Source organism: Monodon monoceros, unplaced genomic scaffold (assembly GCF_005190385.1).
Source record: "Monodon monoceros isolate NGI ecotype Baffin Bay Population unplaced genomic scaffold, NGI_Narwhal_1 Super_Scaffold_4, whole genome shotgun sequence".
In the NCBI taxonomy this organism is placed as follows: domain Eukaryota; kingdom Metazoa; phylum Chordata; class Mammalia; order Artiodactyla; family Monodontidae; genus Monodon; species Monodon monoceros.
In genome coordinates this window covers 56,537,133-56,563,451 of record NW_021703781.1, presented here as the reverse complement: position 1 = coordinate 56,563,451, position 26,319 = coordinate 56,537,133, and the positions used below count along the sequence as shown (strand labels likewise).

General features: G+C 56.6%; 1 protein-coding gene and 1 pseudogene across 2 annotated transcripts; one reads left to right on the top strand and one right to left on the bottom strand.

The window, feature by feature from the left end:
• The first annotated feature begins 544 nt into the window (after positions 1–544).
• On the top strand, positions 545–1,065 carry LOC114908971 (annotated as a pseudogene). Its single transcript, XR_003797094.1, has one exon. The product of XR_003797094.1 is annotated as a 40S ribosomal protein S12 pseudogene (transcript).
• A 9,637-nt stretch (positions 1,066–10,702) lies between these two features.
• On the bottom strand, positions 10,703–25,666 carry TRIM8 (tripartite motif containing 8). Its single transcript, XM_029245549.1, has 6 exons — positions 24,084–25,666; positions 14,757–14,852; positions 14,186–14,419; positions 12,900–12,931; positions 12,650–12,765; positions 10,703–12,293 (listed from the first exon to the last, which is right to left on the bottom strand). Exons 1-6 carry the CDS (start codon positions 24,651–24,653, stop codon positions 11,686–11,688), a joined length of 1,656 nt encoding a protein of 551 aa, XP_029101382.1. The 5' UTR covers positions 24,654–25,666; the 3' UTR covers positions 10,703–11,685.
• Between the last annotated feature and the right edge of the window lie 653 nt (positions 25,667–26,319).

Here is a 26,319-nt window from a genome sequence, read left to right as displayed (position 1 = left end):
AGCCTGGCTGGCCCCAAGGGCCAAGCTGTTGGCAGAATAGAGGGGAGCTGGAGGCAGGAAGAGAGAGAAAGTCCAGTGCTGCCAGGTAAATGGCGGGACACACACCTGAACTGCAAATAAACAATCATTTTTAACGTAAGTATGTCCCATGCAATATTTGAGACATAGGGACTTCCCTGGTGACACAGTGGTTAAGAATCCGCCCGCCAACGCAGGGGACACGGGTTCGAGCCCTGGTCCGGGAAGATCCCACATGCTGCAGAGCAACTAAGCCCGTGCGCCACAACTTCTGAGCCTGCGCTCTAGAGCCTGCGAGCCACAACTACTGAGCCTACGTGCTGCAACTACTGAAGCCTGCGCACCTAGAGCCGGTTCTCCGCAACAAGAGAATCCACCGCAATGAGAAGCCTGCGCACTGCAATGAAGAGTAGCCCCCGCTCGCCGCAACTAGAGAAAGCTCACACGCAGCAACGAAGACCCAACGCAAAAATAAATTTTAAAAAAAATTTGAGACATAGTACTCATAAAAAGTCATTGTTCTCTTTCCCTGCCGCCGCGGAGCCGCGCGGAGGCGGAGGCGCGGGTGCATTCAAGATTCGGCTCCACCCGTAACCCACCGCCATGGCCGAGGAAGGCATTGCTGCTGGAGGTGTAATGGACGTTAATACTGCTCTGCAAGAGGTGCTGAAGACCGCCCTCACCCACGATGGCCTAGCACGTGGAATTCGCGAAGCTGCCAGAGCCTTAGACAAGCGCCAAGCCCATCTCTGTGTGCTTGCATCCAACCGTGATGAGCCTATGTATGTCAAGTTGGTGGATGCCCTTTGTGCTGAGCACCAGATCAACCTGATTAAGGTTGATGACAACAAGAAACTAGGGGAATGGGTAGGCCTCTGTAAAACTGACAGAGAGGGAAAACCCCGTAAAGTGGTTGGCTGCAGCTGTTTGGTGGTTAAGGACTATGGCAAAGAGTCTCAGGCCGAGGATGTCATCGAGGAGTACTTCAAATGCAAGAAATGATCAAATAAAAAAACTAGGCTCTTGTTCCTCAAAAAAAAAAAAAAAGTCATTGTTTATCTGAAATTCAAATTTAACTGGCCATCCCAGTTTTTGTTTTTGTAGTTTTGCTAAATCTGGCAACTCTACTCAGAATGCTCTGCTGAATAAAGGCACAGTAAGATACAATCAAACTGCGTTCTCCGGAGTCAGACCCAGAGGTCTATCTTTGCCCATCCATAAATCAGCTCTGTGGTCTTGGGCAAGCTGCTTCCTTTCTTGGAGTCTCCCTGCCTCTTCATCTGTGAAATGGGACTAAAGCCGTAGGGAGATTTAAAAGAGATATAATGTCGGGCTTCCCTGGTGGCGCAGTGGTTGAGAGTCCACCTGCCGATGCAGGGGACACGGGTTCGTGCCCCGGTCCGGGAAGAACCCACATGCCGCGGAGCAGCCGGGCCCGTGAGCCATGGCCGTTGAACCTGCGCGTCTGGAGCCTGTGCTCCGCAACGGGAGAGGCCACAACAGTGAGAGGCCCACATACCGCAAAAAATAAAAAGAGATATAATGTCGATAAAGGTAGATGTAGGGCCATGGCTAGCACATAGTAGGGACACTGCACCTCAGTTTCTTACCCGTAAAATGAGGTAATCACTTACCCTGTGGCGTTTTTCAGAGGATTAGATGAAGTTATGGACGTCCAGTGCAGAGTAGGTGCTAAATCATTTGTAGCTATTATAAAAACTGGCAGACATTCTGGAGTCCAGGCCTTCCCAGGCCCCAAGACCTCTGTCCTCCCACCTCCCCTCCCACATGTTGCAAGGGCCAGCAGCCTTCCTGGCGGTGCTGGCAGCCCCCTCCTCTCTCTGGGGGCTCCCAGGGCCGCTGCAGCCACACCTCCTGCAATTAGATTTGTAAGTGGGAACAGGCTCTTGTCAGAGGCTCCTGATTGGCTCCAGGCAAAAACACAGTTTAGCACTCAGTCAAGCTGCATTTCAGGGCCTCAGTCTCTCTCCCCTCCACCTCCCCCTTTAATTGCAATCTGTTCGGTAATTTCCTTTTCCAACACTGCAGAACTCAGAGAAGCTGCGGCGCAGGAGCCGGGCAGGGAGGAGGGAAAGAGAGCTGCTGTGAAACTGCTGTGGACCTGCGGTGGACCTGCGGTGAAACTGCTGGTCCAGCACTGTGTCGTGTGTGTGTGTGTGTGTGTGTGTGTGTGTGTGTGTGTGTGTGTGTGTCTAGAACCAGACACACATGGGTATGTGGGGATACAGCCAACAACCAGGCCCCTGCAGGGTCAGACCAGGGCACCCACTTGTACCAGTCACTTGGCAGTTACCATTTATTTAATCCTTGTAACAACATGGATAACTATAGGCATTACCACTCGGCTTGAGGATAGGGCTCACAGAATCTGAATCACTCGCTCAGGATCACACCAGAAGAATGGGGCAGAGCCATAATTTTCACCTGGGCCTGTTTGACTGCTGGGCCCCAAGCTCATACCATGATACCTTTTCCCCTTCTGGCTTCTGAGCTCAGAAAACGAGCTAAGGAATCCTCCTGCACACAGGAGCAGGGAGAGGTTTCTTTTCCCAGAGTGAGTAGCGGTATCCCAGGGACAAAAAGCCTTCGCTAAAGACGTGAAGTCCTAATGACAGAAATGCAGAGAGCAAGCTGAGTCAAGGAGGGGCAAGTTTTGTGAGATAACTTGCGTGGATACCTGCAGCTGAGAGCTGCAAGGGTCGGGGGCAGAACTACCACTTAGCTCAGGGAGCTGCTACTCCTGTTACTCATTCACTGATTGGATCCCTTCAGCAGTCCTACAAGTTAACCATTTCTACCCCTTTCCCCGTTGAGGAAACCAGGGCTCTCAAAGGTTAAGTCACTGGCCTAGAATCACACAGCTAGGAAATGGCTTAGCTCGGGTTCCCATCAACTAGAAAGACCATCTTTCCCCAGGGCACCATCTTGACTAAACACAGGGCCGCAAACAGCAGGGAGCAGTGGGGAGCGGGGCTCCCGGAGACCAGGCCAGAGGCCTACCTCTCCCTCTCACTTTGCCACCCGCCTCTTCACGATCCACCAGACCCTTCCGCAGAGCCCAGAGGTGGCTGCTGCTCTGGAGGCCACCAGCAGGGGGGGCAGGTGGTGGCTGGCTCCACCCTGGCAACAAAGGAAAGAGGCTGGGGAAGCGGTCGCCCTTTGGGCCTCCCTTCTCCCCCAGGGCTCTGCAGCCCCCACCAGTGCCCTGGCCCAAAAGGAGGAGAGGGAGGGCTGCAGCGAAGGGGCAGCAGCCCTGGGAGTCCACTTACACCGCTGCAGGGGCGAAAGAAAGGAAGGGTCAGTTGCTGAGTCACACACCGACAATGTCCGCCCTGTCTTTCTTTGCCTTGTTAACGAAATGCATGTTCCTAAGACTGGACAAGCCTGCCACCCGGGCCACTGCTGACCCATGTGGGAAAGGATGCCCCGCACCGGGGTACAAGCCGTGGCACTAGCTGAGGGCCTCTCAGCCTGGTGCCTTTGTGTTGCGCACAAGCTGTCCAGCCATACTTAGTGGCCCTGCCTATTACATCAGCCAGACCTCTCCCTGGGCCGGGCTCTCAACACTCACATCCCCAACCCAGTCCCCAGTCCCTCCTGCACGACCTACTCTGGAGAGCTGGTGCCCATCAGCCTCCTTTCTTCAGCTTCCCTTGCCGCCGAGAAGGCAGAATCCTGGGCCATCGTGCTGGCACATCACTCCCAAGCCCCTCAGATTCTGTCTGGGGGCACAGGGCTCTCCAGTATGAATGGGGGCTTCCCTGGAGCCTCCAGATGACAGAGCCGAAGCACTTCTCCTGCCTGGATGCTACAGATGGCCTTTGGAGAGAAAGGGATAAGGAGCTTTGGCTTATAAGCAGCAGCCCATCCCGGGGCCAGTGGATGCAATACAGCCCAACCTTCCCCTCAACTCCCCCAGCTCTGGTGTGGGTTCAGCCTCGATTTCATCCTGACTCACTCCCTAGGCCCCTTTCCTAACCTGAGACCTCCAGATCTGCCAGAGCAGCAGGTTGGGAGGAAGGAAAAGAGAGAAGAAGGGGCATCCAGGGGCTGGGATGCTGATCCAGGCCCGGGGGGAGGTGTCTGCACAGCTGCAAGCAGCCCCCCTACCCCCGGTCTGTGAATGGGCACATCACCCCCTCCCACCCGCCTGCCACCGCTCCTGAAACAGTTGGTCCTAATGAGCGCAAAGCAGGCAGGGCAGCTGTGTGCATTATCCATATGCATGGGGAGGTGTATATTTATCCTCACGTCCCACCCCACCCTGCAGCTGCTGCCAACCCCTATGCCAGGAGGGTGAGTGGGCACGAGCGCCCAGGCTGCTCAGGGCCCTGGGCCTCCTCTCCTCCCAGCCCTCCCTCCCCAGCCCACGCCCACAGCCTTCACTTGACCCATTTTGGAGGCAGAAGTTTGTGTGTGTGTTTGAGAGAGAGAGAGAGAGAAGAGAGTGCACACATCATTTCCCCAGTTGGTGCTTTTGATTTCCTCTGAAGTATCTTGATTGCGGACGTACAATGGCATCTTGCTGCCAGTGCTCCCTCAGCAGCTTCTGGCTCTGCGCCGCCTCCTCCCCAGGGCCGGGGTTTTCTGCTGACTCCGGGGCCCGCGGCTGGCTGGCAGGGAAGGAGCAGGCCTGATCCCGGCTTCCATCCCTCGGCCTGAGCAGCAGGACCTGGAAGCCTAGCCACGGTCCTTCCTGCTCCTGGGGCTGGGGCCAACCTGCACCCTGATGCCCCCACTCCACCTCCTCTTTCACTTGGACCTCCCATTGCCTCCTAGCTGGTCCCCTTGCCCTCCACTGCCTGGCCACTCAGGCCCTTAATGCTCAGAGCCATTGTTCTAAAACTCAATTCCCCTGCTCAGATGCCTGCAGAGGCACCGCTGCTGTGGGACACGAAAGGTCAAACTGTTTATCCTGTCATTGAAGGCCACTCTGGTCTAATCTCAAATCTTTTTTGTGGACCTGTCAATCATGGGCTCTCACACATACCCTGAGATCCAGATGAGTTACCCTTGCTGTCCTGCTACAAGTCCCCCACAATTTTATCTCCACACCTGCCCTCACAGCGACCTCCTCCCTGGGGTGTCTACCCTCCCTCCTGTGCTTTGCTTACCCCTCCTTTAGGGCATGATTCAAGTCCTGCCTCCCCAGGAAGAGAGCCCGGTAGCCTCTAGCCCACAGGGCTCCCCTGTAAAACTCAGAGCCCCTGACAACCCAGGCATTTGGCATTCATTCATCCATCCATCATTCATTCCTTCGGCAGATATCCCTTGAGCAGAGGCAGAGCATCTACAGTGCCTCATGTCCTGGCCTGTTCACTCATGCCTTTCTGACCTCACCACTCCCTGCTCTGCCCCTCACCCACCTTTCCAGCCACTCGCCCACTGCTCTTCCTGAAACAAGTACCTTCTGGCTCCAGCCTTCTGGTTGTTCCCTCTACCTGGAACACTCTTGCTCCAAATATCCCCAGATCTTGCCTCCTCACATCCTTGAGGTCTCCACTCAACGTCACCTTCTCAGCAAAGCCTTCCCCGACCACCTCCATTTATAAAAACTGCCATGCCCCCTCACGCCTACTGACAAGCCCTATCCCCTTCGCCCTGCTTTACTTCCCTTCATAGTACTTACCATCAGCTGACATTTATTGACTTCTTGTTTGTCAGCTGTCTCTTCCCCACTAAGTTATTAGCGCCAAGAGGGCAGAGTTTGTCTGTTTTGTTCACCAGTGTATCACCAGCATTGGAATAGAGGCCAGCATTAGAAGGACATCAATAATTATTAGTTGAATGAATGAATGAGTGAATGAATGAAACAGGTAACGTCTTACGCTCTGAAAAATAAAAAATGACTAATATTTCATGTCCTCCAGGGGCACACAGGCTACTTGGGCCTGCAGGCTGTAACCTGACACAATTAGTTAAAATACCAAGTGAGAGTGTTAAGTGCATGGGAGTGAGGTTGGCCCAAAGGAACACGAATATCGTGATAGCTGTCAGTGCCTGAAAGCGGCCTATGCCATCACCATCCTGGCATCTCACATGCATCATTCATTACTCTTCATACCCCCTCTGGAGAGGGTGGGGAAGAATGCACAGAGGAAGTGAGACTCTGAGGTTCGGTAGGCAATCCAGGCAGAGGGATCAGCAGAGCCACTGGGGCATGGAACCACATGGGCTGCTGGGGGACTGACTCTAAGCCTATGATCTGATGGGTGGAGCCCGGGGAGCTGCAGCTGGTGGAGGTGGCATTTGGTGTGGCTGGAGAGTCCCTATCCATTAGGCTATGAGCGGCCCATTTGCTCAGTGCCCTGCAGCAGGCACACATATGGAGAGTGTCCGATGACAACATCCGATTCACAACCAGGCAGCCAGGGCACCCACGTGTCAAGTGACTCACGGCCATTTTTTCCAGGTGGGCTAGAAGTCCACACCACCCTTACTGCTTAGTTCTTGGAAGCCTGCTCCCTCCTTCCACTTCTTACCTGCAATTCTGAGATGTTGCCCATACCACCTCTAGACCCCATTCTACAAACTGTTGAAAACTATGCCACACCCTACCCCCCACGTCACCCTCTTCTTGCCTCAATGTAAATAGTGAGAAATAACCTATGGCACTGAGCCGATGGGTCCTCTCTCAAGAAAGACCCAATTGTTGAAGATCTAGTGCAAGGAGAAGTCATAAATATCCCAGTTTGCTGCAGTTGAGAGGAATTTACCACACAGCAATTAAGGAAAACTGGTCGCCTGTGGAGGAAACATTCAGACTCCCAGTGCAGAATTCTGGGGTAAGTCCACTGCCAAGTCCCTGAATCATAAATGCCAGGGACAGGGGATTTTAGGGAAGAAGCCCTGGGCTCGTAAAGGCCTCCCTCACTCAGGGGATGTGATTCTCACACACAGGAGAATATGGTAGAGGCCAAAGCTCTACCCACCAGATTCCTGTTGGTTCTTTGTAAGAGTTCGCTGTGGAAGGGTGTCTCGAGGTTGTGCGTCACTGGAGGAATTCAAGCAGAGAGTGAAATCATCCTTCCTTGGAAGGGAAGCAAGCCTTTGGGGTGCAGATGGACAGGGTAGAGTATGGGGGGTGGGAGAAAGAGAGATGCCGAAGGAAGAAGCTGATGTTCTTAAGGCCAGGTCCCCTCCTGACCCAGGTCTATAAACCTCTCACCAGGAGTCCCCAACCCCAGCTGTCTCTGCCCTCACACTGATCTGTTTCCCATTCCCTGCAGCTTCCAATGAAGTTTCTAGAATCTTAGCCCTGAATCCCAGGCTCTTGTCCCAGCATTTTGGCAGAGTATAGGGAAGAGGCAATCCAAGGGTGCCCTCTATTTCCTTCCTTGCCCCTTTAAATGTAAGAAACTGGACTCAGAGGGTACTAGAACCAGTACCAGGATCCTAGGTTCCAGAGCCCACTGTTTCTAAAGCACCTCCAAGGAAGAGATTTCCAACATCCAGCAGGGAGAGCCTCACCTCGGAAGAGGGCTAGAATGTGGTGGGGTATGTCCAGGGATACCCAGGAATAATTTTTTTCCTCCCCTTATCCCACAGCCCCCGTTTCTTTGTAGGTCTAGAGCACTTAGGTTGGGGAAGGACGTGTCCTAGACCGTCCCCCAACCACACACCTAATTTACATAAGGCAGAGGTGGGATGGGGTAGGAAATCCCCCAGTGGGCTAGTCTGGTCCTGAAAGTGTTCATGGCCTCTCCCCACCCACCCTCATATGGGAGCAAATGAAGGTGTCTGAGGAAAGGGCATGGTGACAACCACAGGGTCCGAGTGGGTGGATGTGAACGGGGCCTCGAAGAATCCAGAAATTAGGTTAGAACGCGGGGCCTCGACCTCCAGAGAGGGCCCTGGGACGCTGACACAGCGGCCTCCCGGTTCAGGGTGTTCCCCGTTGCCCCATCTGCCTCCCCCGCCCCCAGGGTGCCTTTTGAAGCCGGAAGGGGGCTTTGATCTGGGGTCTGCCCGACTCTCAGCTGGCCGGCCAGGTGCGCTGGGGGAGGGGCGGAGGGGCCGACCATCCCCCCGGGGCTCCCCCTCCCCCGGCCCCCTGCACCCCGCCCCCTCCCCCCACCCCCGGGCAAGGAGACTGTTTCCGGCTGTTGCAGGAAGGCACCCGAGCACCCCGACTCCACGCCTTGCAGCTGTTCCCCAGCTGCCCGGCCCCACCCCAAAGACAGCTGGGAGAGAGGCTGGGGGCGGGGAGCGGGGCGCAGCTGCTCGGCTCCGGGGCTGGGACCGGGGAGGGCGGCGACATGAAAGAGCCTGGACCCGCCGGGGTGGCGGGCCAAGGAAGCCCCCAGGCGGTTGCCTCCCTGCGGGCTCCGCACATCTGGCCCACAGGAGCCGTCAGTGCGGAGGGGGAGACGCCCTCCGCTCCTGACCACCCAGCCCTGCCTGGAATGGGGAGGAGCGATCACCTCCCCGGAGGGCGGGGACGGGAGGGCAAGGCCGGGCGGGGGCTGTGAGAGCAACATCTCAGAGCCTGAGCGGTTAGCCGAGGGAGGCATCAGGGCGCGCCTGTGGCTGTGAGAGGTGTCTTGAGTGTGCAGGGTGAGGAAGGCCCCCACGCCTTCTCCAGCTGGCCCTGCTCCTGGGGCACCTCCAGCTTTCCTGGCCTCCTCTGCCCCTGACCCTTTGGGGAGGTGGGTGACAGCTGCTCCTGCAAAGCCGGGGACAGCTGGGTAGCTGGGGACAGCTGGATGGGGTGAGCGTCTCCCGGCTTCCCTGGCTGCCCAGGCACTCCAGGCCATACTGCACAGTTAGCTGCTTGGCCTACAGCCTATGTGCCTGGGTGTCTATTTGCTGGGGTGGGCTTTCAGAGCTGGAACCTGGTGGGGTTCAAGCTCATCGCGCTACCACCAGTCTCCCCTCCATATCCCAGTTTCATTGATGTACCTGGAGAAAGAACGTCTTCCATTAGCTAAAACAAAACTAGGCCAAGTGGGAAAGAAATTGGGCAGCTTTCTGTCTTGGCTCCCAACTCCTGGCACAGAAGATGTCCCAGGGTTCCTGACAACCAGAGAAAGCGACAGTGAGTCAGGAGCGGATGTGAGTGGACTTAAATGTCTATCTGTCCACCAGCACCTGGCCCCAGGCATCCTTCCACCCTGGGGTGGAAGGGCACTGTGCTCCAGCCATCTGCCTCCCCTCAACAGCCCCAAACAGGTGCAGGGGAAGAGAAAGGGGCAGGCCAGCTGTTGTCATCATGCTCCTGGCTCTGGCTCCTTGCCAAAGCGGGGAAGGGGGAGAAGTGAATCAAGGGTCCACCCACCCCCACACTGAGTCATTTTCTACTCCCACAGGATGGGAAGATGGAGGCACTAGACCAACACTTTTGTCTGGCCAGCCTGACTGGCGGGGGGACATGGACTGACCATGTCCTCCAACTTGAGTGCTTATTTTTCTGAGAAGAGGGGTAACTAAGAGTCAGTGAGGGTTGGACCCCTGGTGCAGGACTTACCCATAGTTCCCTGTCTTGCTCTAGGCTTTCTGGGGTGGGAGGCATTCAGGCTCAGATTCTACCCAGACAAGGGGAAAGAGAATTAGGCACCCAGGAAAGGTTGACCCTCCTACTTTACACATAAGCAGATCCATGCAAAGTGTTGGGCAACAAATCAGAGATCCAACAACCCCCTCACACCACTCCTGCTCCAACAGAGGAGGGCTTGGTGTGCCCCAGCCCCTCCTTCCAGCCCACGGGTCCCTGAGACAAGCAGGTCCCTGGCCAGTCCCTCATGGCAGCACTTCTCAAACCCCAGGATGTGTCAGAATTACCAGGGGGTTAAAAATGCAGATTACTGGGAATTCCCTGGTGGTCCAGTGGTTGGGACTCTGTGCTTCCACTGCAGGACTGCAGGGAACATGGGTTCGATCCCTGGTTGGGGAACTAAGATCCTGCATGCCGTGTGGCGTGGCAAAAAAAACAAACAGGTTCCTGGGCCCTCAGTGATTCCCTCTAAGTCCAAGTAGGGCCCCAGAATTCAGCCCTTTTAACAAGCTCCCAAGCATGCTACTCTTTGAGAAGCTCTGCCAAAGGGGATGAGGGTAGGATGTCTTTTTCACCTTGTTACCCTAGCACTGTGCCTCCCAGAGCACAGGATTTTCCTGCCTGCCCTCCCTCCATGCTCAGGGGCAGGGGCCAGAGCCCAAGTTACCAAAGGAAGCATGGAGCTGAGTGACCCTCCCCGCTCCCCTCCCCCAGTGGGGGCCAAGGCTCAGTTAGACTAAATTCCAAGATAGGGTCTGCTCTACTTCTGTGCCCTTGGCCCTACACAGTGCCTGACGCTTAGCATGTGCTTAATAAATATTTGCGGACTGAAGGAGGTAAACTCTGCAAGACTCATAGAAAGGTATTTCTTCCTTTGTCTGTCCTTGCTAAGAGCACGTTGGCAGAAACTCAAAGAGATGCCGGGGCCCATGCGGCCGGGGGCTGGGCCTAGGAGGCCCTCAGCAAATATTTGCCAAATGAACCCAAGGCTAAGACCAGACGTAGTTAGTGCCTGACAAACTGACATTCACAGGCCTGGAACAGGCTAAACCCCGGAGAGAATCAAGGCAAGGAAGGCAGGGGCTTCCATCCCTCGAGGGGTCCCTCCCCACACCAACGCCTGAAGACCCCAGGCCTGGGGGAGTTAGGGGTAAGAGGCGAGGCAGGGAGTGGGACTGCGCCATTATGTTTATTAGAAGGTTCGATTTCGGTGTGTGCTCTAGACAGATTACAGAATAAATACCTGCGCCTTGAGAACAGGAAGTCCACGATTCATACAAAGTGCTCACTACAGGAAGTCGCTGTGTCAAAATCCAGGCAAGGACCCAACTCCGGGCAGCCCCTCCTCTCCCGCTGACCTCAACAAGGGCTGTGCTATGGTTTTTTATTTTATTATTTCTTTTATTTCTCTTTATTATTATTAATATTATTATTATTTGCTTTTGCTGTGGTCACTATCATTGGCAAGGTTCCTTTCCCCTTTCCTGGACATGGGGGTTCCTGTCTTTAAGATTCCATTCTGAGGCTGAAGGTGCCAAACGCTGCTTGAGAAGTGGCCTTTGAACTCCGTCTGGGAGGATGGTGAGAAGGAAGCAGGAGAAATCATTCTTGGTTTTAAAAAAAATTAAAAAAAAAAAAAAAGCCCCACAATCTACAGGTCTTTCCTTATTTAGTCAGTGATCAAACTGCCCAAAAGAAAAACAATAGGAGAAGCAGGCCAGTGGACACTGGTCCCTCCTCCCAGGGCTGGCTGAGGAGAGTTGGAAACTGCCCCTACCCCCAAGGCTTTAGGGGAAGCTGAGGCTCCTTCCAGCCACGCGGGTGGGTAGGGGAAGGAGTGGAAAAAAAAAGGAGAGACAGAGAGAGAGAGAGCTCAGCGCCTTGAGGTAGACGCTTTCCCAACTCCAGAGCCACCTGCAGCCCCGGCCCAGGCCAGCTCCCACTGTCACCTCCGAGTCCAGGAGATTCGTGATAAAAAAAAAATCAAAACAAGCCCCAAACGAAACAAAATCCAAAAGGAAAAGACTTGGGGAAATGAAGGAGGAAGGGAGGGAGGACAGGAAGGTAGAAGGGCAGGTCTCTGGATGCGTCATTCCCGAGCCACTGGGGGCTGAGGCGGGGAGATTCCCCAGCGCCCCACCGCCCGCGTAGCGTTAGCTCGTCACGTAGTGTTTGGTGGACGGCTGCCCATACACCCTGTAGAAATCCTGGTGGCCAGGCTGCTGGGAGGCGTCGAGCCAGTCTCTGACCGCCAGGCTGGGAAGGGACTGGGGGACGGAAGGTGTGGGCGGGAGCGCATGTGAGTACTCCTGTGAGGGCACTGTCCAGGGGAAGTGGCCGGAGCGGGGGTAGGGCTGGTGGCCGCCATGGTTGGCCACGGAAGAACAGTAACAGTTGTCCACAGAACAGACGAGAATCTTGCGGCCCCCATACTGGGGGAGCATGGGCTGCTGGGCGGCGGAGCCATTGGGATACTGCGATGGGGGGAACACAGGACTTGAGTGCACTGGTTGGGCGCCGCCCGGCAGGGCCACCAAGTGCTGCGTGGAGCTGCAGGGGCCCAGGGGCTGCCCTGACTGGCCCTCGCCGCTGGCTGTGCTCGCTGCCCCATACTGGCTGCCCACGGGGCCCGACGACGTCTCTAGGAAACTGGCCTCAGGGAAGGCCGTCGAGTGCTTGCGCTTTTCCGCCCCAGAGCTGCTCACACCACAAGGGTACAGGGGGACGCTCTGCAGGAAGGGCACCGGTGTGCTGAAGGGGCCTGTGGAGAGTTTGGGCAAAAGTCGCTAAAGCCCCTGTCCCAGGCAACCCAGGCCTCCTCTCCCCCGGGGACATTTTCCATCTGTAGGACCAAGCACAATACATCATGCACCATCTTGATGCTCACTACTCCGTTAGCAAGCAGATACCATTATCATTCCCATCTTACAGCTGAAGAAGCTGAGGCTCAGGGAGGTAGTACTACGGCTTGCCCAAGGTCCCACAGCTAGAAGTAGCAAAGCAGGGATATGAGGAAAGGTCTATCTGACTAGGCCAGGCTGCCTGTCAGAAGGAAGGTTCTGGCATTTACCCCTGCCCAAAGGGTTCTCTCCCGTTGATTGAGGATCCCACCCTCACCTTCTAGCATCTTCCGTAGCTGCTTCTCCTTCTTGGCCACCTCGTTCAGGAAGAGCTTGGAGTTCAAGTGGCCGATCTTAGGGGGAGAAAGGCTGCTGCCTGTACAGGTCTGGGTCCTGGGGGCAGTGGACGGGGCATCTGCTGTGAGGAGGTATCACCGGTAAGCCCGCCCTACCTCCCCGCAGTGGGCCTGGCCCTTCCTGCCCTCCCCCACATGTGCTCCCCTGAGGGCTGGTGGCCATCTGCTCACCTGTCCATTAGGATTTTCACAGACTTGGTGTTCTAGAGGGAGAGAAAAGAGTTAGTCAGTGGGAAAGGCAGCATGAGAGAGGGGAAGATGGAAGCTGCCCCATGCTCTCTCTCCCCAGGCAGGGCTGACCTTCTGATTCTGGCCAGAGTGTGGCGGGGGCAGGGGGTGGGGTGCCTCCATTTTCAGAAGATTGAGCGCTTGCTATGTGACAGACAACACTGTAAGTGCTTTCTATACATCTACACCTTATCTAAACAACTACCCTAGGAGGAAGGTTCTGCAAGCACTCAATCTTTTACCCAAAAAAATCTTTGGGGCAAGATGTGTTTTGGAATTTGGAATTTTTTGGACTTTAGAAAGGAAATATGATGCCCGTGTCATAAAATGTGATTACAGCGTAGGGCACTGTAATCTAACACATCAGTGTTTCTGCAGCAATTTTTTTTTTTTTTTTTTTTTTTTTTGGCCATGCCTCATGGCATGTGGCATCTTAGTTCCCTGACCAGGGATCGAATCCCTCCCCTGCACTGGAAGAGCGGAGTCTTAACCGCTGGACTGCCAGGGAAGTCCCAGCAATATGTTTCAATATTTGTACCAAGTGAGATCAACAAAGGCCATAAATTGTCAGCATCAGTTCAGGTCAATTTTTGCTGTTAAATGAGCTGCCAGAACTTTTTTCTTTCAGTTTTCAGAGATTTCTAAAACTTTGGCATTGCGGGTAACAGACAATAGATCTGTATAATCAACCCCATTTTATAAGTGAGGGAGCTGAGGCCTAGGGAACATATATGACTTGCCCAAGGTCACGAAGCTAGAAGGAACAGGGTGGGAGGGTTTGGAATCCATGAAGGCTGGCTCCAAAGCCCTGTGAGCATACTGGTGGGGGGAACCAGTTGGGGAGCAAAGCATCACAGACTCCAATTTAGAAATGCCCCTTGGGGCTTCCCTGATGATGCAGTGGTTAAGAATCTGCCTGCCAATGCAGGAGACACGGGTTCGAGCCCACATACTGCAGAGCAACTAAGCCCGTGCACCACATCTACTAAGCCTGAGCTCTAGAGCCCGTAAGCCGCAACTACTGAAGCCCGCGCACCTAGAGCTCATGCTCCACAACAAGAGAAGCCACCGCAATGAGAAGCCCACGCACCTCAATGAAGAGCAGCCCCCACTCGCCACAATTAGAGAAAGCCCGCGCACAGCAACGAAGACTCAAGGCACAAAAAAAAAAAAAAAAAATCTTAAAAATGCCCCTTGGGTCCCACCAGCCGGTCCCAGGCCCAGCCCACCTTCATGAAGCTGACGTCCTCCGTCTTGTCGAAGAGCAGCTGCAGGGAGCCCAGCAGCTTCTTGGCCTCCTGCATGCGCTCCCCGAGATGCAGCGCCTGCGCTGCGTTCTCGCTGCAGAACTTGGCCTGGGCCTTGTCCAGGACCTCCACCGTCTGCCGCAGGTCCTCATCCAACAGCTGGTGCAGCTTCTCGTATTGCAGCCGCACTTCCTCCTTCAGTTGGCTCACCTTCTCCTGCGGGCACCGGGGCAAGAGTGGGTGGGCAGGTAAGTACTGGGGACTTCAGGCTGCTGCTCCTGCCTGTCTCACATACTGGATGGGGGAGTCTGGGACCCCAAAGCCCCAGGCTGCCCAGGGCTCCCAAAGGCAAAGTCTGACCTGCCAATCCCCCACTGGTAGCACAGGGCTCTGGACAGGTACCCTGGCACCAGTGGGGGGCTCATCCACTGACGGTTCATTGAATGACTGACCAAGGGATTCCGGCATAGAGCCGACCACGCAACAGATCCTAGCCCAAGGCCCAGTACCCAAGCCGCCCCCCACCTCATACCATGGGCTTGGGCTTAGCTACCTCCACCAGGCGCTTGTCTGACTCGAGTTTGTACAGTTGGTCCTCGATGTCCTGCTCTCGCTCCTCCAGCCGGTCCTGCTGTTTCATCAGCATCTTCTGCAGAGACAGTTGGGGGAGGAGCTTCAGCGGAGCGGGCGACACCGTCCCCACCTCTACAGAACAGACTCATCCTGTGGATCCTTCTTCCAGATGACCTAAAATGTCTGCCCCCCCCACCCCCTCTGGCTCCCATGCAATCCCCGGGGCGTGGTGACAACTGTCTGGCCAGCCTGTCCCCAGGACGAAAAAGCCTGGAATGCTTCCCACACATATCTAAACCATAAACTTTCTGAGGGCAGGGTCAGGCCTGCCTCTGTTGTAAGCACTTTTCCTGTATAGACTTAACTGATCATTCTAGTAATGCTATGAGATACATACTATTATTACCCTCATTTCAGAGAAGAGGAAACCAGAAAGGTTAAGTAATTCACCCAAAGTCACACAGCTAGTGTCAGAGCTGGAATACAAACCGAAATGACCAGGTAGTAGGGTCTGTTCTTATCCAAGTCATGTTGCCTCTCTCTGGGGAGCACCATCTCAGAAACGATGCAGAGGGTCACACAACCTTCCCGGGTCTCACAGGCCCTCTGGCCCGGTCCAGAGATCTCACCTGACGTTTGCCTTATACTTGGGGGGCATCAAGCCAGCCAGCTGCCCCCTTGCTTGCTCTTGATGCTGAGAGCTAGGCCTCTGAAGTCCTTGCTAACTCCCTCAGCCCCTCAGTTGGACCTGGGTGGAAAGGAAACTCTGGCTCTCCTAAGACCCAAGGTCAGTCTGCTGGAAGGTTCGGGACCATGCTGCTCTTCTCAGCCCTTAATCTTCTGTCTCTACAAGCCCTCTCTCCCCAGACCTGCCTATCCCAGCTGTTCCAGCCGCCCTGTCATCCTCCCTTGCCAGATACACCTCTTCAAACAGGGTCTCTCTCCTGCCCAAGATCCCTCGATGACCCCTCCTTCCAAACTCTGTAGGCTTTCTTACTTACAACCTGACTCTCCCAGCCAGGTGGGCTGGTATCCTGTCCCTGACACTGCAAATCTGAACTCCTCCCTGCACCCAGCTGGTGTTTTTCTGCAGCCCACAGTGCCTTCTCCCCATCCCTTGTCTATCCTTCAAAGCCCAGCTTAAGGTCCTGCTCCTCTAGGAAACTTTCCATGGCCCCTGCTCGGAGTCTGTGCAGGACCCTCCCTGTCTCGGCCATACGAGGGGCTGTCACATTCTGCTCTCCCTCTGTAGCTGTACTGTCCAATACAGTAGCCACTAGTCACATGTGGCTATTTCATTTTAAGTTAGTTAAAAATAAATTAAATTGAACATCAGTTCTTCTGTTGTACCAGCCTCATTTCAAGCGCTCAATAGCTACATGTAGCTAGTGGCTAATGTACTGGACACCACAAACACAAAATGTGACCATCTCACAGAAAGAGCTATAGGAAAACACTATTCTATAGTCTGACCAACTGTGGTCTAATCTCCAAACAAAACTCAAGACCTCTTGAAAACAGGGCTTTGCTGCTGTATTTTTCCACTTCCTTTCCTAGCCGGGACCCACAAAGGCCCCAGCACCCTACAGATGCATAATGTGTTTCCTGAATAAACCCATGGGTTTTGCACACAAAACAAGGTTTGCAAAGCAGATTGCACAGAACCTAGCTCACAGTAAGTGTCCACTCAACAAGAAGTGGTTCTTTTTCTTCCTCTGTGTGGACCTCAAAGTGACCCTCAAGTTTGACCCATGACCCCTACTCCTGTCCACACTCAGCTGGCTTCCAAAAGACAAGCTGCCACCAATCCCTTCCTTATTTCCCCAAATCCCTTTACATATGGGGAAACCAAGGCCAGCCAAGAGAGTTCAGCGACCCTGTTTTTTGTTGGTGGCTACCCTAGAACCAGGGCCCTGGGGACAGGAGGAGGTAGGGGGTGAGGCTCTCAGATTCTGAGCTGGGAAAGCCTGGGGCACCCCCCCCACCCCCGCAACAATTTGACCTTTCAGTGACCCAGGACAGTACCCTAAGAGACAGCCCTAGGAGATGTTGCCCTGCCCCCCACCCCCAGCCCAACATGCACATGGATCTGCTGCCAGCCTGAGAGTCAGAGCCTGCAGAGAAACACAGCTGGCTGGGCGCAGGAGCAGAGGTAGTCACACACCCTCCCTTCCTGTGAAACTGCCCCCAGTCACGTGAAAAGGGCAGGCGGCACCCCACAGTATGGCCCACCTACATGCATACAACTGCACGCACACACACAAGCACACGCCACCACCTGGGCCCTGAGACCCCCTCGGGCACACTGTCACACACACACAGCCCTGCACAGTGAAGGCTGACCCTTCTGAAGGCCCCCGATGACTGAGGGAGGCCTGCCTGAAGGCAAGGTGGCCAGGGTACCACCAAAGGATATGAGACCTTTTTACTTCCCCTGTTACAACTGACCCTCAATTTTTTGCCTGCTGGCTGCCTCGTCCCCACACTCGGGAAGCAGTCCCTCCAACTTGGATGCATCTCAGGCTCCAGGCCACTCCTGCCTTCCCAGTGCCCAGGATATCCGAGAGCCCAGGCCCCAGCCACACCCTCACATCTGTGCACCACGGTCTCCTGGCCCAACTACTTTTCATGACCAAACCCACTGGTATCAGAGGTGCACCTGTAGCTAAGTCCCAGATGAGGGGCAGAAGAGAGGCAGCCCCAGATAGGATCTCAGCCCCACTTCCCTCAGAGGCCTGGAATGGGGCTGTTCACTCCCACCCTCTAGGCCCGTGGGAGGCCTCTGTCCCATTCCCCTGCAACCCATTCAGGGAGTTCATGGCTGACCCCTCAGGGCACAGCCAAGGGAGGCACTTCCTGTCTTGTCCTGCGGAGTGGGGCTCAGCCCCCTTCCGCCATCTAGGCTTTTCTCAGATCCTTTCCTGGCAGCACGGCCACGCTGGGACCCTGAGGTGTCTTCCCTTGGCTTCCAGGTCCAGGTCCTGGTTCCTGCCTGCCCAGAGCCCTCTGGGGTGGAGCCCAGTCCAGGTCTAGCAAAGGCAGTGGCCACACTGCCTAGCAGGTGGCTGGGTTTCATTGGCTCTCCCCCAGCTCAGAGGCCATTGGGCTTCTGTCTCCACTACAGAGGGAAGGGAAGGGCCAGGAATAGGAAGGAAACTGGCCAGGGAATGCCAGCCAGGGAGGGCTGGGCGGGGGGCCCACCATGGCCAGCTCGCCCTTGCGGGAATGGTGATCCCTCGGGGCTAGGTGCTCTTAATCCTGCCACAGCCAACACCGGGGGGAAGCAGGGGGCGGGGGGACACTGCTACCTCAGGCACTGGAAAATCGGGGTGGTGGGGAGGAAGGGAAATATCCACTTGCTGCCCCTTTAGTACCCCTCACCTCGATTCCACCAATGAATGAATCAGTTTGCTGAGAAGCTGGGAGATGGGGAACAGAGGAAGCAAGGACCCCTCCCCACTACCAGCAGCCTCCTTTCCATCCCAACCTCCCAGAACTACTGAGAGCTGAGGCTCCACTGCCCACCTGGGAAAAACCCACAGCGGAGAGATTTCCCAGCTTGATTCAGGGCAAGTCCTCTCAGTGTGGGGGAGGGCACCTTACAAACTGCTCCCAGCCCAGAGTGGGTCATCTGGATTGTGGCACATTTCAGGTGTGCAGGTACAGAGGGGAGACTAGAATGGTCTAGACTAGGAGCACTTGAGGAACCAGGCCTCCAGCAGGGGCAGGGGCAATTGGAGGCCCAGCCCCACGCTACACCTGCTGGCCCAGGTGGGACCTGCTTACTGCTGTCCCTGTCCTTCCCTAAGGACCTAAGGCCTTCCACGGTCTGCTCCTGGGTCTGTGAGGGCAAAAGCATCAGGAAGACTTGGGGGCACACCATTCCCACCCCTCCAGGACCCTCATATCTGTCGCCTAATGTTCTAGACTCTGCCTTGAGCTGCTCCCTCCAAAGCCCCTCCCAGCCTGGGGAGGGGGGCAATCATGAGCCCCTCACATTCCTGCCCTGGGAAAGCCTCACTCACAGCCCTCTGGAGACTGACTGGCCAGGCCCAGCTGGCATTTTTGATGCCAGACTGGACTGGGCAGACGGGTAAGGCCATTGGGACTCTAGGCTGTATAAAAGTTAATAAATGATAATAATAAAACCCTCAAGTCAACCTTGAAGAGAAGCAAAGTCAGGAGGGAGCAGGGCCCCAGGATCTGGGCCAGAGGCAGACCTCAAGTTTGTAGATGGGACCAGAGCTGGGACCAGCAGCCCCTGTGATGGGGTGGAGGCGGGAAGAGGGCGCTGGGCTGCTGGAGTACCTCTGCCTGCTGGGATCCCTGCCCAGATGACTCTCATGCCAGCTCCAGCTCTGGATGAAGCCCCCGCTCAGAGCTACCCCCTCCTAACCTCCTCCCCAGCTGCCAAAGCCACCCCCCACTCTCCCACATAAGCCCTTGTCCCAGGAATACGTCAGCCTCCCCTCTGCCTGGGCCACAGCACTCCCTCCTGGTCTCAGCCTTAGTTGTCCCTTCCCATGCCTCAGCCCCTACCTGGGGCTACCATGTGGACCCCCAGGCTGCGGGCAATCACAGACCCAGAGAGAAGAGGCTACAGAGCAGGAACCAGGGACAAGGAGAAAGGCAGCACCTCGGAGGCAAGTCCCGGCAGACCCCAGAGAGGGTTTCCCAGCTGCAGAGTGGAATTAGCTTTTGCCATGCAGAGTGCACTGCTCTGGGGCAGCAGAACAAAGAGGCGAGAGAGAAAGCCCCCCTTTGTCTGTGTTTGAATGCCAGGCCAGCCGGGAAGGAAGGCTTTCCCAGAGCCAGGGATGAGGCCAGCCAAGCCTGCCTGCTCGGTCCAGGGCTGGGGCCCAAGCCGGGCTCCGCTTCTTCCTATGACCACCCCAAATGCCCACAACACAGCATCGCAGGATCCATCCGGGCTTCCACCTCCAAAGCCCACTACAGGCAACGAGCTCACCGAAGGTGAGTCCCCTCCCCTCCCCAACACCTCCACCAGGTGAGAAAGTCACACAAGACTCACACCCACCAACCAACCACCATCAGGTAGGAACACACTAGCGCTGTCAACAACAGATATGTGTGCACACTCAACTTCAACTCGCAGGTGAATGGCAAGCAGGGCACCCTCCTCTTGCTCACACACACACACACGTGCACACCTTCCCGACCCCATAGCCACACACAAGACAACTCCGTAATTAAGTCAGTCACTCACACTGCACCTTCTCAGAGATACACACGTTGAGATACAAAAAGTAGTCCCATGTGAGATGCACAACCAGACGCACTGGTTACACACGCGCACACACACACCTGCAGACAGACCTGGATGCACAGGCACCCGGAGCTGCAGCACGCAGAGTCATCAGCAGGGCGTGCACGACAGGCGTCTGGTCTGCCTGTGTCAGCAGGATCCTGGGGTGGAGGTGGGGGGCTGGGCCTCCGCCTCAGGCTCCTCTGCGAGGCTCCTCTGCCCGGGGCCAGGGAGGAAGGCCAAGTCAGGCCCCCTCTTCCCGATCCTTCAAGATGGTCAAGGAAGGAGCAGCCACTTGACCCTCCCACCTCCCACCCCACCTGAGACCTCAGGATATGGTCGGGGGCAGCGGAGCGTGGTGGGGTCCATACCTCCTGACCCAGGCTGCAGCCACAGCCCGGCTATAGCTGGGCCAGCGCGGCCCTCACTCCCAGAGCCCACCTGGAGACAGACACGTGGGGTGGAGACCTAGGATCCCCTCCAGGGTCCCAGGGCAGCCCCTCCGGCCATGGACAATGTGAGCAGGATGACCTCACCCCCAGAGCTGCAAACCCCAAACTGGCCCAAGAAGTGGGATCCTGTCCCCAGAGAACATCTCCTCTCAACTCTAAACCTTCGAGAATGCAAGGAACAGGGTCCTGCGCACATTTCCAACCTGTCTGGGGTACTAGGAATGACACAGAGGCACAACTATGACCTGAACACACACACACACACACACACACACACACACACACACACACACACTGCATAGCCCTTCACAGATATAACTAGGCCTTATCTTGGATCTTCTTTCTATGTTGAAGGAGGTCATGAGATAGAGGTGCTCCCAGCTCATACCAGTCCCGAGTTCCTCACATGAACCCCTAAACCCAGGGGCTGGAAGAGGGTTTGACCACCTAGGGCCGCCACACCTGAGTCCACCTGGATATCCCAATCTTGGGCCCTTAGCCTCCCATAGCCCCAAGGGAGAACACATTTGGGGTCTAGGCATGTCTTAGAGTGTTCTCTGTGGTCTACCTAATGGGCATCCAGGCCTCATGGCAACGTGGCTTACACACTGGCTTCCCAAGGGCAGAGTGGGGCAAGGACTTCGAAGGCCTGACTCTGAGACCCCCGGCTAGTCCCCTGCTAGGCAGAAGCCCTGCTTGCATTCCTGCTGGGCCCCAGCTCTAGGCCACTGCACAGGTGGGTGCTTTGAGTATGCGTGTGGAGGACCACCAGGGGGAGATTGATCAGCGTTTCCTATTCCTAGCCAGTAGGGCATTTCAGCAGCCCCTGCCCCTCCCTGGGACAACGGAAGAGGAAGCACAAGAAGCAGAGCTATATCTTAAGGTGTGTGCCACGTTTCCATGCTTCTGCTCCTGCATCTGGGATAATTCTGTTGCCTTCATCCGTGGTACCAGCAGAGGCCCTTTAAGACAGACTCCCTCCCACAAGGGAAAAGAAGCCCAGGAAAACACCCCTCCCCATGGCTAGCCTAGAGAGGATGGGGTGCAATGGGTTCTTCCATTCAGGTTCTTTGTGGCTTACCCCCTCCCCTGAGGGTGGGGCCCCTCTTCCTACTCGTTCAATAAGTCCAACTCACAGTGAGTGGCACTGCGCCATTGAAGGGTTTCCAACTCCAGTGCCCTGGGACACCAGAGAGAATCTGGAGGGCGTGGGGTAGGGGAGCCTGGAGAGGGACGAGACTCAGGCTGTGGGGCACAGATGCTGAGCGCACAGAACTGCACATCTGGCTGTGATGCAACCCACTACTTCTGAGCCTGCCCATACCAGGAACAGGAACGAACACAAGAACACACACACACACACACACACGCACGCACGCACGCACGCAGACGCACACACATGGAGCTGCTGACAAAGTTCAGGGCCTGCTTCCATCCAGTTCCTTCCATGAGCTGGGGGATCAGGGACCTGCCAGTAGGAACCCCAGGGTATACTATGCGTATGTGTGCCACCCCCCATCCCCCAACTACGCAGACAGGAGACAGGTGCATTTGAGGGCAAAGCAGACAGTCTCAGAGACACTCACAAACACAGACCCACATCTACAGACACCCTCTTACTACCAAGTCAGGTAAAATTGTGTTTTCTCCCCCACCTAAACGAAAGACACCTGAGCTCACACCCACCAACCAACCACCGATACAACTAAGGGCAAAGCCGCGGGTGCAGGCGCACATTCACTCATCACCCTGGTTGCTGTCCCCTCTTCTGTGCCTTTCAGCCCCATCTCCACCTTTCCCTTCCTCTCATTTTCCACTGTCAATCCCAGGACAGAGCACTGGACAGCCTTCCTTTCTCCTGCCTCTGCACTTTTCCCAGCCTCCTCCCCAGCCCTTGCATCTTTATTAATAGCAGCAGCTTCCCAATACTAGGGAAAGTCTGGGCTCTGCCTGCCCTGGGTGGGGGGCGGAGTACACTAGGGGCTCATTTGTTCCCCTAGGCCTCTGCCTTTTCCAACCCTGGTGGTAGGGGGAGGCTCTTCTCTCCATCCCCCACCCACACTTCCTTTAAGAAACCAGAGGCTCTGTCCTGGCACAAAACCCCAGAGCTAGCCCATCCGATTAGAAACTAATTATACAGCAAATTTTATTTGTTATCCCTGCCCTCAGCCTGTGGCAACCCTCCTGCCTTTTGTTAGTGGTATGTGTATGTTTTTTAATTGCTGAACAGTGACTCATTCTGACTGGTCCCCCTACAGGAAACAGCCCCCATCTACAACCGTCCCCTGCTCAGAGCTTCCTCATAACGAAGCTCCCCACTGGCCTCGACTAGACTCCAGGGGCCCCCACCCATAAACACTCCCAGTCCTACCAAAGCCCAACCTCACCCCCATGATATCACACCCAGGCCCCAAGCTGGGGCTTGAGATGGCTCAGACAGTCTCAGGCCAACCCCTTCTTTCTGGTATGACTCAACCCTGAAAGCCAGGGGACCTGGGAGGAACCCAGGAGGAGCCCCCCTCCACTGAAGGGGACGGAAGTATTGCTTCAGTCCAGCTCCAAAGCCAGGCCAGCCCCAGAGGCCTGAGGGGGAAGGCGGTTTTGACATTGGCTGCTGCTACAGGGTGTATACAATGGGAGGGGATGCGGTTCCGTAATCACCCAGCCGGCAGCCCAGGGGAGCCAGCTGCCTGAAACCAGATTGCAAGGCGGCTCAACCTTAAACCCACAGGATTCTTCTTCCATCTTCCACTTCTCCTCCCCAAATGTGGGAGGGCTGTGATAGAGGGCTGGGCTGGGAGAAAAGCGCTCAGAGTGATGAAGACATACTTTAAGGTGTGTTCATGCAGACGCGTGCAATACGCACAGGCACACAGTGGGCAGCGATTCTCACACATGGAGAGCGGGCTATGGGGAATAATCCGAATAGCTGAGATGCTGTCCGGTGATGCTGTTGGCTGTCCAGGCCTTGGCCAGATAGATACCAGGAGTTCTGCTCTCCCTCCGGAAGCTCCCCCTCCAGCCCCCCGCCCCCCCAATGTGTTTCCACTAGGGCTTGAAACTAACATGGCTGCTTTTGTTTACTTCCTCATTGGTATGCCAGCATCATGGATCATGTCAGCCACAGCAGCGGCACCAGGACACTCATTACATAAACAGCAGCTGGAGAAGCAGGACCTGGGTCACTCCCTTTAGTGACTTCCGTAGGGCCTACGGAAACAACGCCAGGGGAGGGAGCTGCGCGCAAAACAGAAAAGCAACAGCCAAACTCTACCCCTGACAGCCCCACACCTCAATTCTATAAATGCCTCACAAGATGCCCCCTATGAGCACAGGTGCAGGAATATCAAGTACCGATGGGGGATCCTACTTCCCAGGACCTTGCCTCCAAACTTACAGAGGAGTTTGTAAGGGAACCTCTGGCCTGATGTCACAAGAGTCAGCCTGTCCGGATGGGTGATCCCCAGGCGGTAGGGAGAGAGAGGGGGAGAGAGAGAGAGAAGGAGAGAGAGAGAGAGAGAGAGAGAGAGAGAGAGTGTGTGTGCGTGTGTGTGTGTGTTGTGCGTGTGTTTGTGTGTAGGGTACTTGCCCGGATCTCATTCCTCCGGATCTCCACGTCGCACACCGAGTGTCCCTGATGCGCACCGCTGTAGTAGCAGCAGTACTGGCACACGGCCACCTGCTCGGCCTCGCAGTGGTAAAGGCGGTAGGCGTTGTGTTGCGGGCAGCTCCAGGCCCGCACGTCGTCCGCCTCCACCAGGAGGTGCCCGCGGGCGGTGGAGGGCTGCTGCAGGTGCGTCTGCACGTGGGACTGGCAGCAGGGCGCCTCGCAGCGCAGGCAGACCTTCTGCGCCGGCAGCGGGGGGCCACGGCGGCAGAACACGCAGTGCAGCGCCGCCGGCGGCTTCTCCACGTGCAGTGCGTTGAACTTCTCCACGATGTTGGTGAGCTTCAGGTTCTTCTCCAGGCCCGGCTTCTGGTTGTAGGCCTGGTTGCACTCTGGGCAGCGCACCAGGCCGCTGTCCTTGGCCCACGCCTCGCCAATGCAGCCCCGACAGAAGTTGTGTTTGCACGGCAATTGCACCGGCTCCACGAAGACATGCAGGCAGATGGGGCAGATGAGCTCCTCCTCGAAGCAGTTCTTCCAATTCTCCGCCATAGCGGCTGCGGGCAGGGGGCCCGGGCAGGTCTCCCCAACTCCCCAACTCTGGGGGTCCGTCCGGTGCCACTACAGGCCCACCAAGCCCCGAGCTCCGGGCCCCGGCGGCCCCGAGAGTCGCTCAGTCACCAGCGCCTTCCGCGCGCCCGCCCCCCAGAGGAGGGAGCCTCGGTCCTCACGCAGCGCGCGCAGCCGGCTGCGTCTCCTCCTCCTCCTCCCGAGCGCCTAGCGGGAGACCGCGGACTGCGCCAGGGCCGCGGCCGGGGCACCAGCCCTGGAGGGGAGTGCCGGGGTCCAAATTCCATATAAGAGGCCGCCTCCCGATCGGCGCGCTTAGGGCAGCGGCGGCCCACGGCCTGCACTCGGCCCCGCGGCTGACATTGGGGCGCGCCCCAAGGCGGACAGAGCCCGGGAGCCGCACACTTCCTCCAGCGACGGCGGCGGCAATGGTGGCTCTCTCCTGGCTCGCCGGCGCCGCGCCTCCCTCGCCTCGTCCAGGGTCTGAGAGGCCGGAGAAGCGAGTGCGGCCGCGCCACGGACTGCTAGATCCGGACCAGGAGGGCGAGGCAAGCCGGTCCCCGGGCCGCGGCGCGGGCGCCCCCCGGCTGGCCGGCCGTCTGCGGGTGCGGGCTGCGGGGCGCAGGCGGGCCGACTCCGGGGCACTGCGTGAGCGCAGGGGCAGTCATTCAGATGAAATTCCAGTCCCCGGCCAGAGACACCAGCCCGCCTCTGCCTTCCTCCTCCCTTCACAAATAGAAACGGAAGGGGGAGGGAGAGAAGTGGAAAAAAAAAAACCAGAAAGGGAGGGAGAAGAAGCCCCGTCGGTGCTCCGGCCTGACCCCCTCGTCGCTACTTCTGCGCTCCCCCGAGGCCCGGCGCCGGGCGCCCCCGCCGCGAGAGACCCCGCTCTCAGTCTCCGCGCTGGGCGGGCGCCCCGGCTCTGCCGAGGAAAACAAGGATTGATCAAACTAGAAAGGAATTTTTCTCAACTGCTAATGAACAGGAGGCTCGGCTCCCGGCCCTCCCCTCCCCCCGGCCCTCCCCCTTCGCCACCCCGGCCCCCCTACCCCCCCCACTTTCTTTTCTTCTCGGCCTCTCCTCCGGCCTTCGGGGCTGCGGTCGGAGCCAGCCCGCGGCGGCGGGGCCGGGCCAAGCCAGTCGAGCCGGACTGCCTCCCTCAGCGCCCAGCCATCTTGGGCTCCCGGCGGCCGCCGCGGTGGCGGCCAGGGGGGTTCGAGCGCGCTCGCTGGAGGGTCCTGCAGCGTTCTTTCTATCTCTCTCTCTGTGTTTTTTTTTTTTGTTTTTTTTTTGTGGTGGGATTTTTTTTTTTAAGGGGAGGGCTGGCAGCCTCCCTCAAATTAGGAGAGAGAGAAGGGAGAAAATGCCAAGTCCCGATTTCTCTCCACCTCTGCTCCACCCACCCCGGTTCTTTCCAAAATACAAAAAAAGATTAGAATTGGAAGAAGTCGGCAGAAAGGCGAGCGCCCGCGGCCCCCGGCTGCTGCCCAGGCGACGCGTCCGGGGCGGGCCCGCGCCAGTTGCTCCGTCGGTAGGTCCGTTTGTCCGCCCGCTGCTTCTCATCTGGGGAGGGCACTCCGGGCAGGGTCTCCGCAGCGGCTGTCGCCTCAGAGCTTTATCCTCAGATCAAAAAAAAAAAAGGAAGAAA

What these genes read in the sequence shown, in the direction of transcription:
- TRIM8 (XM_029245549.1), bottom strand. Translation starts at nt 24,653, where the DNA reads ATGGCGGAGAATTGGAAGAACTGCTTCGAGGAGGAGCTCATCTGCCCC. An exon ending in TCCGGAGGAATGAGATCCGG is followed by an intron (nt 14,853 to 24,083) that starts GCAAGTACCCTA and finishes CTGTCTCTGCAG; the next exon opens with AAGATGCTGATGAAACAGCA. An exon ending in CAGACAAGCGCCTGGTGGAG is followed by an intron (nt 14,420 to 14,756) that starts GTAGCTAAGCCC and finishes CGGTGCCCGCAG; the next exon opens with GAGAAGGTGAGCCAACTGAA.